This window comes from Capra hircus, chromosome 7 (genome assembly GCF_001704415.2).
Source record: "Capra hircus breed San Clemente chromosome 7, ASM170441v1, whole genome shotgun sequence".
In the NCBI taxonomy this organism is placed as follows: domain Eukaryota; kingdom Metazoa; phylum Chordata; class Mammalia; order Artiodactyla; family Bovidae; genus Capra; species Capra hircus.
Genome location: NC_030814.1, coordinates 28,948,639 through 28,962,554, shown reverse-complemented (window position 1 = coordinate 28,962,554; position 13,916 = coordinate 28,948,639). Strand labels below are relative to the sequence as shown.

The 13,916-nt window shown below is 37.1% G+C and overlaps 1 protein-coding gene across 4 annotated transcripts in view; it reads right to left on the bottom strand.

The window, feature by feature from the left end:
- SSBP2 (single stranded DNA binding protein 2) overlaps positions 1-13,916 on the bottom strand; it is a 308,955-nt gene that overhangs the window by 215,228 nt on the left and 79,811 nt on the right. For all 4 annotated transcript variants that reach the window (XM_018050056.1, XM_018050058.1, XM_018050057.1 and 1 more), the window contains exon 2: positions 4,718-4,790. In XM_018050056.1, coding sequence (XP_017905545.1) covers positions 4,718-4,790 — 73 coding nt within the window. The remainder of the gene's footprint in view (positions 1-4,717; positions 4,791-13,916) is intronic.

The following is a 13,916-nucleotide window of genomic DNA, read 5'->3' as shown; positions in this document are numbered from 1 at the left end:
GCTACCTTACTGGCTAATTTATGGCAAATAAGGGTTAGTAATATAGTATAAACAAGGTAAAATTATTAAGAAGAGAAAATCTGGATCTCTGCAACACTTTTAATTTTATTTGCCTCATTCTGAGGCACAAATGCCATGCAAAATTTCAGGAATAAATAGGAACTATCTTATCTAAAATGAAACAATATAATCCAGCAAAAAGACAGTTTTTAATGAGTCCAAAGTAACATTTAGGATTTAGACATGGTTTGGAATCTATGATGAATCAGAGGTAACAGTGAGCTGGTCAACACAACCTGGCTAGACAAATGTTTTAATTTCTATTGTTAGTTCAATGCTACCTCTTTTAACTAGGAAAAAAACTGCTGGACTATGGATGTGAGAGTTGGACTGTGAATAAGGCTGAGCGCCAAAGAATTGATGCTTTTGAACTGTGGTGTTGGAGAAGACTCTTGAGAGTCCCTTGGACTGCAAGGAGATCCAACCAGTCCATTCTGAAGGAGATCAGCCCTGGGATTTCTTTGGAAGGAATGATGCTAAAGCTGAAACTCCAGTACTTTGGCCACCTCATGCAAAGAGTTGACTCATTGGAAAAGCCTCTGATACTGGGAGGGATTGTGGGCAGGAGGAGAAGGGGACGACAGAGGATGAGATGGCTGGATGGCATCACTGACTCGATGGACGTGAGTCTGAGGGAACTCTGGGAGTGGGTGATGGACAAGGAGGCCTGGCATGCTGCAATTCATGGGGTCGCAAAGAGTCTGACAAGACTGAGCGACTGAACTGAACTGAACTGAACTGAATGAATGTCCTACTATTTTGACTGATAACCAAAGCTACCAAAAACAATCCAATTTCTGACAGGCTAAGCTAAGGGCACTATCAGAAAGGCTAAGCCCAAGTGAGAACTTAGATGCTGAGATTCACATCTTCCTTGCTCAGATGATGCCTGGAGTTCCAACTTGACCTTCTCACAACTTCATCCAGAAGGCAAACCCACACTAAATGAAAGAAGTGGCCCAGCACAGAAAATCCTGGCTGACAAGGGCTCACTAATGTCATAGCCATCCATATCCTCACTCATCCTAAGGGAGAAAGCCGAAACTGGTAGAAGCATTCTACTTCACCTTGAGCCAGAGTGAGAACAGTGAATACTTGAGTAACTGGTGCCACTTCAGTCATTTCCTTTTTATCACAAATATCCAATTCAAATAAGTAAGTCTCATTTTTTAAGTTCCCTGTTTAACAGTTCTGAATTAGGTAAAAATCTAGTATAGCGTAAGAATTTAGGTAACATGGTCCTTTACTACACAATTGACTCAGGAAGTCATTCTACAACGTGCTGAATGTCCTCTGTCCATGAGATTCTCCAGGCAAGAATACTGAAGTGGGTTGCTATGCCCTCCTCCAGAGGATCTTTCCACCCAGGAATCAAACCCACGTCTCTTACATCTCCTGCATTGGCAGCTGGGTTCTTTACCACTAGCACCACCTGGGAAGTCCCATTCTACAACAAGCAGTCTTAAATTTTCCAGACCATCCAAGTGAAAGTAAAGAGAGAGAAAGCAATGCTACATAGGATATAAAGCTATAAAAGATTACACTGTCCATAGTTTAAGAGGATGGGTATTCACACAGACACTACAGTACAAAGCTAATGATTCTATTCTTTTACTTAAAAGAATAAAAGTTCCCTTTTGTTGAGATGATAAGCCCAAGCTTCTTGGCAGAATATGCAAAGGCTTTCATGTTAAGAATACACTATCAGCACGGAGAGGTGGAGCCCTGAGAAAGCTTTCCTAGAAAAAGCTACCTCTGAGCTAGTCAAGGAGAGAAGGGGAGGAGATTTTAGGCAGTGAGAGACGCCTTCTGGTATGTATAGACAAACACAAGCAGTTGGTATGATGGAAACTTAAAGCATGAAGGACAATATAGCAAGCTATCGAAATTTCACCAACTGAAATTATAGTCAACGGTCCCTATCTGCAGGTTCCACATCCACAGATTCAAACAACCACGGATAGAAAATACTTGGAAAAAATGTTCCAGAAAGTTTCAAAAAGTCAAACTTGAAGTTGCTCACAATGGGCAACTATTTACATATCATTTACATTGTATTTACAACTATTACACAGGATTTGCACTGTATTAGGTATTATAAATAACCTACAGATGATTTAAAATGCATGCAAAAATGAGTGTAGGTCATATGCAAACCCTGTGCTGTTTTACATAAGGACTTGATCATCTGGATTTTGGCATCCCCAGGGGAAGGGGGCGGGGTCCCGGAACCGATCCCCAGTGGATATGGAGGGGTGACTGTATCTAGAACTCTAGGGTGTACTCAGCAGTGGCTTATTACAAATCTACCTCCAAACTTTCATTTTAAAATCAAGATAATTTTAACTATACAAATATCTGTGTGTGTGTGTATGTTTGTATATATTTGTTTTTTAAAACCCTACAAGTATTTTTTATTGCAGTATAAAAATTCCTTTTTGAATACTTTAACATCCGCACTCCCACAAACAACTACTCTGGAATGTATATTCTTTCAGACCTTTTACTTTACTTCACATTCATAAATATGTACCCACAAAAATATATACTACTGCTTTATGTTCAATGGTTTTCATGTAACTATCCTGGGAATCACATACACTCATCTCCAAAGTCCAGTAATACTGTATATCTTCCTGGTGACAGGAGTTTATTTTCAGCTTAACTGATTCCCCTTGTGAAATCAAACCAGACTGATAATGGAGAAACCCTCAGTTTTGTATTCCAAATGCAACCGGAGAAACTAAAATCATGGTAAATACTTGTTTAAAAAATGTGCAGATCTCTTCTGAAATTATAATTTTATTTTTACCAAATAGCACTAAAAACAGTTTCCATTTTCCATTGAGTTCAAAAGCATATCAGTGCAGTATCTAGTTATCCGCTCAATCTACATAACTTATTTGAATCCAAATAACTGAATGTCCTTAAATAAGTTAGCAACATTTCTTTTGTTTGATGAAATGATTATGAATGTTGGCAAGAAAAAACAGATTCAGAAAGTTGAGCCAATTCAAAACAATTCTTTATCTAGGAAAAGTGATCAGTAACTCCTTTCATCAAGTTTTCAACTGCATTAAAACAAAAGTTTAAAATCTCCATAACTGACTTTAGTTTCTTTTAAATATAAATTGGCAGTAATTAAGGATATAATTATTAAAAGTATCCTGTTTGCAATCTCCATTGCTTCCTTTGTAACATCAAACAGTGATTGTGACTCAGAAAGGTGATAGACGAAAGTCTTCTAATTAATGATTTAATCAGGGATAGACGTGTTTTGATTTAAACATACTTTGAAATCACATTTTTATTACACTGCATATATTCCTTCTATGGTAAAACAACTGACTTAAGTTCTGAGCATACCTCTCAATTTTCTTACTTGCAAATAGGCCCCAATGGTTCACGTACACTAATTAATTAGTTTAATTAGATTGGGGGGATACATGTGTTTGTTTACTTGTGTGCTCGTTGGGGGATAGTGAATCTCAAGAAGGCTGTACCTCAGGCAGGGACTTTGGTCAAAGGGTTGCCTGTCATGTCCCTGACCTTGTAGAAGGCAAACTAATGAGATCACTGGAGACGACAAAATTCTGATCAGCACTGTCCCACAGAAACGTAATCATAGGCCACAAATGAGAGCCACGGATATACTTTTAAATTTTCTAGTAACTACTTTTAAAAAGAAAAATAATGCTAGTAATTTTATTTCACCTAATATATCCAAAATATTATCCTGTCAATGTGACCAAATTTTTAAAATTATTGATATTTTGTATTCTTTTTTTCACAGCAAGTCTTCAAAATCCAGTGTGTAACTTCATATTTATAGCACTTTTCAATTCAATCAGCCATATTTCAAGTGCTCAAAAAGCCATAGTTAGCCAGTGGCTACCCTACTGGACAGCACAGATACAGAGGGAAAAACAGGGGCTTGGGAATTAACATGGACCTAAGGTTTGAATTCTAGCTCCATAACTTAATAAGCTGTGTGACCACAAGCTAGTTATATAGAGCCCTGTAGTTGTTATCAGTAAATCAGAAATAATACCAGATGCCTGGCAAATTTCTTAGAAGAACTAGAGATAATATGCTCACACATAATGTAACTCAGTAAAGTCCTCCTCTTCCTCATTATTACATACATTGAAGAAGAAAAGGTAACACTATGAAAGCTAAAATTTAAGGTTTAAAAATTGTGAAGGAGAAAAAGAGAAACAAGAACTTGAAGCAAGATTATCAAAATCTTTTCTAACTTAAGTTTGGTCATCAACCCACTATTATCTATACAAAATAAAAACAAAAACCATATTTTCCAAAACTGTGAATAATGCCAAAATAAAATATTTCTAAAACTAGAGACATGATGGTGTTTGCCTTTTTTTCTTAAAGCAAATATGCTTTCTTGATTATTGTTGCTGAGGGTACTATTAGTTTCTATTCCTCAGGGGGGATAAATGGCTAGAAAGTTGAGTAGGAAGTTATTTGCATGGAAGTGGCATTTTGGGATACTGCAAATGCTTCCAATAATCTGCAAAGACTACATTACGCATTTGGATAACTGAACATTCACTATTTTCACATAACTGTTACATTTTATTTTTCACTCACTTATATAGGATATCAAAATACAATACAGAAAATATACATAACATACCTCTGATAAAAATGTTTGGGCCGATTTCTGAGCTCCTACATGGAGCAGATACTCATATACGTAGAGTGCTAACCTGGGAAAAGAATAAAATATTTATTGAGAAGAGGTATATTTAAAATTCATTCTTTAAACAATGCATACACCTTTTCATTACAAAAGTATTTTTCACACTAACAGTGACAGAAAATCAACTCTTCCAACATCTTTTCAATGGGAGTTTATACACGTACGTTCAGAAAGAACTTAATAATTAAAATAGGACACAAAAGAATAAGATACATTGTATCTTTTGGCAAGAAACACCTAAATTGTCTTGTATCATCTAATTTATCATACCCTAAATTCTCTTTTGTGTCTAACATGAATTATCAATTTAAAACCAAACATTAATAATTCCCATAACCTATGTTAAGGTATAATTATTAGTATAATAAATAATTGGACTTTTAAAACAACACTATATCCTTCCACCTTTTTAGTGAATGTTATTATAAACTTCAGCTGTTTACACATCCATATGCCAAAATGGATGTTGAACATCCACTGTAATATTTGTTCAGCACTTTCTCCTTATTCTTTAGATGTTCTTGTTAAACCAACAATATTTTAGTTAATAAGAAACTCAAATTAACTGCAAATCACATCATTAAGTAAACTTTAAAAATACTAGATTATATTAGGCATTTGGGGACTTACAATTTAAAGGTTAACACAAAAGTACATATAAATTCATCACTCAAATATAGAATATTAAGTATGCACTATCCTCTTATAGTACTCTCATTAACTAGTGGATTCAGAATTTTAAGCTAGACCATGTGGCTCAATTTTAGTTAAGCTGTTAACAAAATATTATTCATAAACCCAAATTAGTCTGAGGCAGTATTTTTAATGATATCTTGGACCAATGCCCAGATAGCTCACAACACTTCAGTTTCTGCTACACTGTATTTACCAATATTGAGCCAGGTTTACAGTAAACAAAACAATGTAACAATAACCACAATTCTGTGCAGCTACACCATTTATCTTGCCAAGTGAATTTATGATTGTTAAAGACTGATGGCATTTGCAAAAATGAGTATTTTCTTCATGTTTATGAAAACATAACATGTACTTGCTATGAAAAGGGAAAGCCTGTATATAATAATTGCTCTGTCCATTTAATTATTTCTCCATTCCCAAACTGTCAGACACTTAAGATGAGAATCATTCTGTAGTTACTAAGCACTGTGAATAGATACATGTTAAAGTCACTCATAGATGAAAAGCATGTTGTTGACAGTGAGCATAGGAATATAATTTAGAAACATTTATTCTCTTCAAGTTGAATGCCATTTCCTAGGTCAGTGCTTCTCAACTCGTCTTCTGCCCTAATACAGCTGAGGCACATGTCACATATCTGTGTGATGCTCCGTGGGGAAGGTTCATACCCAACATACATCATATAGGATATGGGAGCTGAAATGTTCCTGTAGTTTCAAACAAATAAACCCCACTGGTGATTCTTATCACACATTCTTCACACACACATATTCCACATACCCTGTCCCTCTAGTAACTGCTTTCAACCCTATCACATGATGCCCTGACAATGATGGCAGGTTTCATCTTGAACGAGAAAATATCCGTGAATTTCGCCTGGAGAAACCAAAGCCTCAAAATTGCCTGCCAGTGCATCATGGCCCTCCTGCTGTTGCCCTAGAGCCTCAGGTTATTCCTGTGGGTTGTAAAATCTTAGGCCTAGAGCCAAACCAGTCATGAAGGCTAGAAAAGAAAGCCGGGTCCAAGTCAAGGGCCCAGTGGTGAGGATGTTCCACCAAGGTGGAGAAGCTGTAAGTTGAGAGGCACTGAGTGAAGCGGGGGCATGGTGGCGGATCCAGGGATGGGGATGAGGCAAGAGAACTGACCGCGGAACAGTCAAGGCCAGGGCTCGGCTTAGCTGTGTCCTTGCAATACAAACCATTCCTTAAAGTTGAGCAAGCCATGTCCTTGGAATCTCTTCTTTGTAATATTAAAGAAGATAATATATTTCTTATATGTTTCTCCCAATTAATTAGGTAACAAAAAGTGTATCTCTTTATGAGTAGAATTTAAAGCAACAATCTCCCCTCTTTGAATGACTAGGACAGTGATTCTGAAAGATGTATTGGTGGGGATAGAGAGGAAGGGGTTTCAAACTATAAAACTAAAGATTCTGAAGCATCTTCCTAGGTGTGTGCCTGTCCTCCTATCCTTCAAATCTCAGCTGTAACAGCACATCATATTTTTACCAACAGCATGATAAAACAGGACAGGGCTGAGAAAATCTACCTACAACACCGCCTAACATATCCTAACATTCTATCACCTCCCTGGAACAAAATGAATGCTTCCCAGGCAGTCAGGACCTGTGCTCTGGAAAGAGTGGCAGGGAGCATCAGCCAGGTGAACAGTTAATCAACTCCACTGCCAGTGACTGAAATACATCACTAGCAAATCTCCGAATTTCGCTTCTGTCATGGTGTCCAACTCTGCAACCCCATGGACTATAGCCTGCCAGGCTCCTCTGTCCATGGAGATTCTCTAGGCAGGAATCCTGGAGTGGGTTGCCATGCCCTCCTCCAGGGCATCTTCCCAACCCAGGGATCAAACCTGAGTGTTTCACACCTCCTGCACTGGCAAGTGGGTTCTTTACCACTAGTGCCACCTGGGAAGCCCGCCTCTATGAATAGGATTTTCCAAACCCATCTCTTTAGTCCAATCCTCTCTACCAAGCTACAAACCAGCTTCTCCAAATCAGTTTGAAATTTCTAGCAAGGCAGTTCTCTCTTAACTTGACCATGTCCAGCGTGAAATTCACCTTCTCCATCTGTTTACAGTACCCGTGCTCACTTTCAAGGAAACATAATTTCTGAGTCAGTTTCCTCATTTGCAAAATGGGAAAGATACTTTCCTTGCAGTGCTGTTGAAAGGATTGGAGAGCACAGCAAATAGTAACAATGACTGCAACAGTTTCAGCTAATTATGTCACATATTACATTGCCAAGCTAATTATGTCGCAGCTAATTCTGCCACATATTACCAAGTCACCGATGCCACGGTCGCTCCCACATTTGCCATTCCTTTCGCTCCTCCCCTGCTCCCCTGCTTAGTGGTTCTCCTGAAAGGCCACTAAGCGCCACAGTGACAGAAGTATTTATTTTACCTTCAGGTACAGATACTGTTGATTCCCATTAGCTTCCTACAGAGGCATGAGGGTCACCAGAAATAAGAACCTTCAGCTGGCTCTGAGGGAAAAGCCCTGGAATAAATTAATTTTGTATGAAGACAAATGTTTCCAGGGGAGTGGGGAGTGACACCTGTCCATCCGTGCACATGCATCACAGCTTGGTCCCTTACCCAGTGACATGAGGTCACCAAACATTTTATTCAGATTCAATTTCTACTGAACAAAGAAAATCTAAAGGTAAATACTGAATGTACAAATATTTTAAATGAGTACCCTGTCATATTAACATGTGCCTTTTCCTTTTTAGGATCTTAAGAAATTTATCTACTTTTGAAAAAGCACAGAGTGGCTATTTAATCTAATGGCTCATGAAATGAACAAGTGAAAGTTGTTAGTCACTCGGTCATGTCTGACCCTTTGTGACCCCATGGACTGCAGCCCTTCAGGCTCCTCTGTCCATGGAATTCTCTAGGCAAGAATACTGGAGTGGGATACCTACTCCAGGGGATCTTCCCAACCCAGGGATCGAACCCAAGTCTCCCACGTGGTAGCCAGACTCTTTACTGTCTGAGCCACCAGGGAGGCCCCAGTGGCTTAAATAATGTAATTCAATTACATAGAAAAAAAAAATTAGCAATCATGCAGCTAGAGTTTGGTTCCAGAAAGCAGACACACTTTTTTTTGAAACACAGATTAACGAAAAAGTACATCAAAGGCACATGGATCATATATCTTTTTCTTCATTTCATTCTAAATTTCAAATAGATATCAATGACTGAGTTAACAAAATCATTTGACCAGCAACTCTAGAGAGACCCAAATCTGAAATAGCTCAAGACCTGCTTTACTCCCTGGTTACTGTAGGCACTACACTTTTAAATTAAGAGCAAAGACAGAGGTTACAAACGGAGGAACACTGAAAACAGCTAAAGCCTGAGCCCACTTGGCACTGCCCTCAAAACACCAATTACATACCAGCTACAAATGTGATGCACACTCAGTTCACTGTCTGCAAGTTACACACATATACACTCATGGTGAAACAGGAGGCAGAACAGAAGAGGCACTGACAAAATTTCACAATTCAAATTCTATCAATCTCCAGTTCTGATGGAGTGAAATCTATTTCAGCTAGGTTTCATGGATTCAAAATCTCTAGTAAGTTGGGGTGGACCAGTCTACAGTTTAATTTTTTAAACTGTTTACAAAAGGAAAGGGGGTAATTCCAATCACATTTTATTTGGTACATAATTCTAACAAACGTAGATTTTTTTATGAGTCACAAAATATATAATTAGAAGGGAATTAAAGATATATAAAAATGAAAAAAATACAAAAATGTTAAAACTCTGATGATCCCTCAAAAGGAACCAAATAAAACTAAAAAGTAACAATGGACTGAGAAAAATGGATATATGACACATAGGACAACAAAAAGCTAATATGCTTCATACATTCTGCTCATATACTATGACCTGCCAGAACATGAGAAATCTTAATTTTTAAATAATGAGCAAGGATGGATGGTAAAGGCCAAGTAAGAAGAATGGCTACCTATGGCCAGTAAATAATCCTAAGGAAAAATATTCAACCTCCCAGCCATAAACAATATTTTAAAATTTCACCAATGAATGTAGCAAAGACTCTACAAACATTAAAGCATTCAGTGCCTAAACGATAAAATATGGAAGTGTAAATGTACAAGTGAAAAACATAGGATGTAGAACAGCTTATATAGTACACTCCCATGTGTACTACACATACACATGTATATTCTGCCAGAGTTCACATACATACAGGCGCAGGAGCAACAGTGTCACTCCCCAAGCTTCCCCTTCTGGTGAAAACATATGTAGCCAAACAATATCTTTTATTGTAGGATTTTTTATCCCTAGGGAGTGGGAGCCTAGGATAAGAGGCAGACTTTTTTTTAACTGCATAAACATTCTTCTGTTTGATTATTTACCCAGTACTTCTATTACCTATTTTAAAAGAAATAAAGGAGTAAATAGGAAAAAATTAAAATAATAAATATTTTGTAACCTCTGACCTAGTAATTTTTATTCTAAAAAACTGTTTTAAAGAATTAATCAGAAATCCAAGCAATTTATAATGAAGTTTATGGCAAAAGTGTAGCGGTGAAACACTGGTAACCTAAATATCTGATGAGAAAAATAATTAGATTGTGATATATGCAGGTAATGGGAAAATACATTTTTGAAGATGTTTAATGAAATGAAGAAATGTTCATAATTCATTGTTAAAAGTGCAAGAATGTATATACACAAATATACCATACTACATTTAGAAAAAGAGTAGAAGGAAATTTGAGTTATAGCTACTGGTAAAAACATCAATAACTGTAAGAAGAAACAGATGATAAGCAACTAATATGGATGTGGCGGAAACAATAAATAAAGCATAAAACCAGTATGGTCTAATTAGACTAGGAGCAAACACCCCCATGGCTCCTTCAGAAGGCCTGAGGACAACTCTTGTAATAGCACTGTCATTACTATATACATATCATTGTTAATAATTAATAATCATAATGTTAGCTTCGGGTCTCCAGTAAAAGATCATACTTTGTGCCATTCATGCTGCATAAAGATCCAAGGTATGTGGCTAGATAAAAATATTAAACTGCTGATGTTTTCTGCAAACATTTTTCCCCTAGTTTGTTGTCTGATTTAATTTTGGTCAGGTTTTCTGGGGCTCCCCTGATAGCTCAGTTGGTAAAGAATCCACCTGCAATGCAGGCGACCCCGGTTCCATTCCTGGGTCAGGAAGATCCGCTGGAGAAGGGATAGGCTACCCACTCCATATTCTTGGGCTTCCCTTGTGCCTCAACTGGGAGAGACTGCACCTGCAATGAGGGAGACCTGGTTCGATCCCTGGGTTGGGAAGATCCAGTATTCTGGCCTAGAGAATTCATACAGTCCATGTGGTTGCAAAGAATCGCAAAATACAGCTGAGCGACTTTCACTTTTGGGGGAGGTGGGGCGGAGAGCAGAGAGGGGTGACACATTTAGATACTTTTGATTAAACTTTACATGTAGAAATAACTATTAATAATATGAAAATAAAAATTCTAAATTTCATAGAAAATGGGCACAAGCAATAAGGAACATCACAACTAATTTTGAAACATGGAAAACATTAAACCTTACTGGGAATCAAACAAATACATATTAAAGCAACAATGGGCTTTAAATTCTCACTTAAATAATATGTTAAAAAAATGGATATTCAAATACTACTGATGGCAATAAACTGGTACAGTTTTCAAAACCAATTTGGCAGTAAGTATAAATCAACAACTTGCTAAAAAAGTTCACACACTTTGATCCAATAATATAATACCATTACTTGAGAGTCTAGCCTGAAGAAATTTTCCTAAATGTAGAAAAGCTTAATACATAAAAATTTTTAACCAAAGAACATGTAGAACAATAAAAAAATAAAAATAAATAATAGGAAAGTGGCTGGATCTGTAGTAAAATATTTTGCATTAATTTCATGTTTGAAAATATAATTCAGAATTTATATATATTCATTGAAAAAGCACTGAAGAGACTTCTCTCTGCTTAATTCTTGAACTTTAAAATGTGAAAAAAAATGTCATAACCATACCCTCAAATAAAATTATTTCAAATTTACCTTGTGAAAATTGCCAAATCTAACGAGGAAACAAAGGTTTACTATTCATGTAAATAAACTCTATTGCATGGTTGCCACCATGTATCATCGGAAAGACCTAAGGCAATGAAGCATTTCACTTACAGCACATCTACAACAGACACTGTCATTTAAGAGTTTGATAACAGCAAATTCTCAACTACACTTATGATAGGGACTTTACAGTGTGGAAAAGGGGTAAAGAATCCACTCTATAACCCAGCTATCTAATTTGAGATTAAATCTCTTGCTCTGAAGGAAACAGTAGAAAATAAGGAACTTTGACTAACGTATAAAAAGAGTTTTTAAGACTATTGGTAATCTACAAAAAGGTTTTCCAAGCTACATATAAATAAAAGGTGAATAGTGCCTGTAGTACAGAGCTAATTCCTCACTCACTCTCTACATGCACGTATATGTATGTATGTCAATGTCTATGTATGATAGATCTCTATAGAAAAAATTATTATTTCACGAAAGTCAGTCAATAAAAACGGCCTAATGTGTTTGAGCTGAATTTACAAAATAGTTAAGATGGATATGACTGTTTTATTCATAGATTTTTAAAAATCTGGTGAGCAGGATTCATGACAAGTTTCCTTTACGTTATACATGCTAGTTATAATAATGATTTAATGTTTATAAAATGTTTGTTTGGGGAATGTGCACCACTCTTGGATAATATATAATCATGCCCCCACAATATTCCTGTGAGGCAGACAGTCATGAACTATGTATAAACATTATTAGGTAAGAGCTCATACAATGAAAAGTCCAATGACCAATAAACACATATGTCTGTCAGCCCGGCCACAATATCCTATATTTACTTTTCACAGGCAGGTCTACTATCTACTACCTGTCTTTTGCATGTGATTCTTTTAATATTCCAAAAAGATGTACAACATTGAAGGTGAAAAGCAAGATAAAGTGTGTGTGTGAGTGTGTACGTGCGCATGTGCGCACTCAGTCATGTCCAACTCTTTGCAACTGCAGTCAATCAGGCTCTTCTGTCCATGGAATTTTCCAGGCAAGAAATACTGGAGTGAGTTGTCATTTCCTTCCCCCGGTGATCTTTCCAATCCAGGGATCGAAACTGTGTCTCTTGTATCTCCTGCACTGTCAGGCAGAGTCTCTATCACTGGTACCACCTGGGAAGCCCTCAAGAGAAAGTAACCATTTAATATGAGAAAACAGATATCCATCCCAAATTTCAGTGATGGAAACTGATTTTGTTAGTATTTCACCATCTTATGCTTAGCAAGAAGAAAAAAGATACAAGTAAACATAAAGCCTTCAGAGTAACAAATCCCAAACTCATAAAATTCTTTTGGTTAATTCACCTGTCTGCCCAAAGGTAGAGGGAAGACATGGTAAGAGAATAACTTCAAAAAACAGCTGTTTCTAATTTCTATTGAAATTTAACTACTATAAAACATTTTGTTTCGTTTATCTCTGTATCTCCAGGACATAAAGAAGTAAGTGCCCAATAAAATAATTTTTAATGAAGGAATGACTCTCTTAGACCAGGCATAAGGCATTAACAGAACCTTCTGGTTTCCTCTAATCAAAGCAATACAAGCGGAAGCACAAGGAATCTCCTTAGCTATTTCAGCATTAGCACCCTCTTACCATCCGTAAGATTCGGCCTCTCAATAAATACTACAGTTTAACAACATGAATGGTACCCAAACAATTTCTTCACACTGATTCCTAATCCCTATATTCAAAGGATAATTTTTTTTAAGAAACTAATTAGTCCATCAAGTTGTGGGTGGTAGATATTTGTTGTTTTGTTATTTTTAATGAAACAAATCCTCAAAAGACAACAACCTCCCTATTTCCTTACAGGAAATAAATCAAGGTCAGAAAATGAACAATAAAATGACTGTAGACAGTTAGATGAGGGCTGTTTTATACAGAACGGTCTAGCTGTTACATTTAGCACTGGTGGGCAGTATGTGGTGCAAACTGGACATCCAAAATGCACTCCCCATCTTTTGTCAGTAACCATGTCAAATCTGCATGTCATTAACCAGAGAGGCCTCAGACAGGGAATTTAGAACAGAATTAAGTTCTCCTGTGCATGCATGCTAGGTCACTTTAGTCATGTTCGACTCTTTGTGACCCCACTGACTGTAGCCCACCAGGCTTCTCTGTCCATGAGATTCTCCAGGCAAGAATACTGGAGTAGACGGCCACACCCTCCTCCAGTTAATCTTCCCAACCCAAGGATCAAACCCACATCTCTTATGTCTCCTGCATTGGCAGCTGGGTTCTTTACCACTAGCACCACCTGGGAAGCCCAAG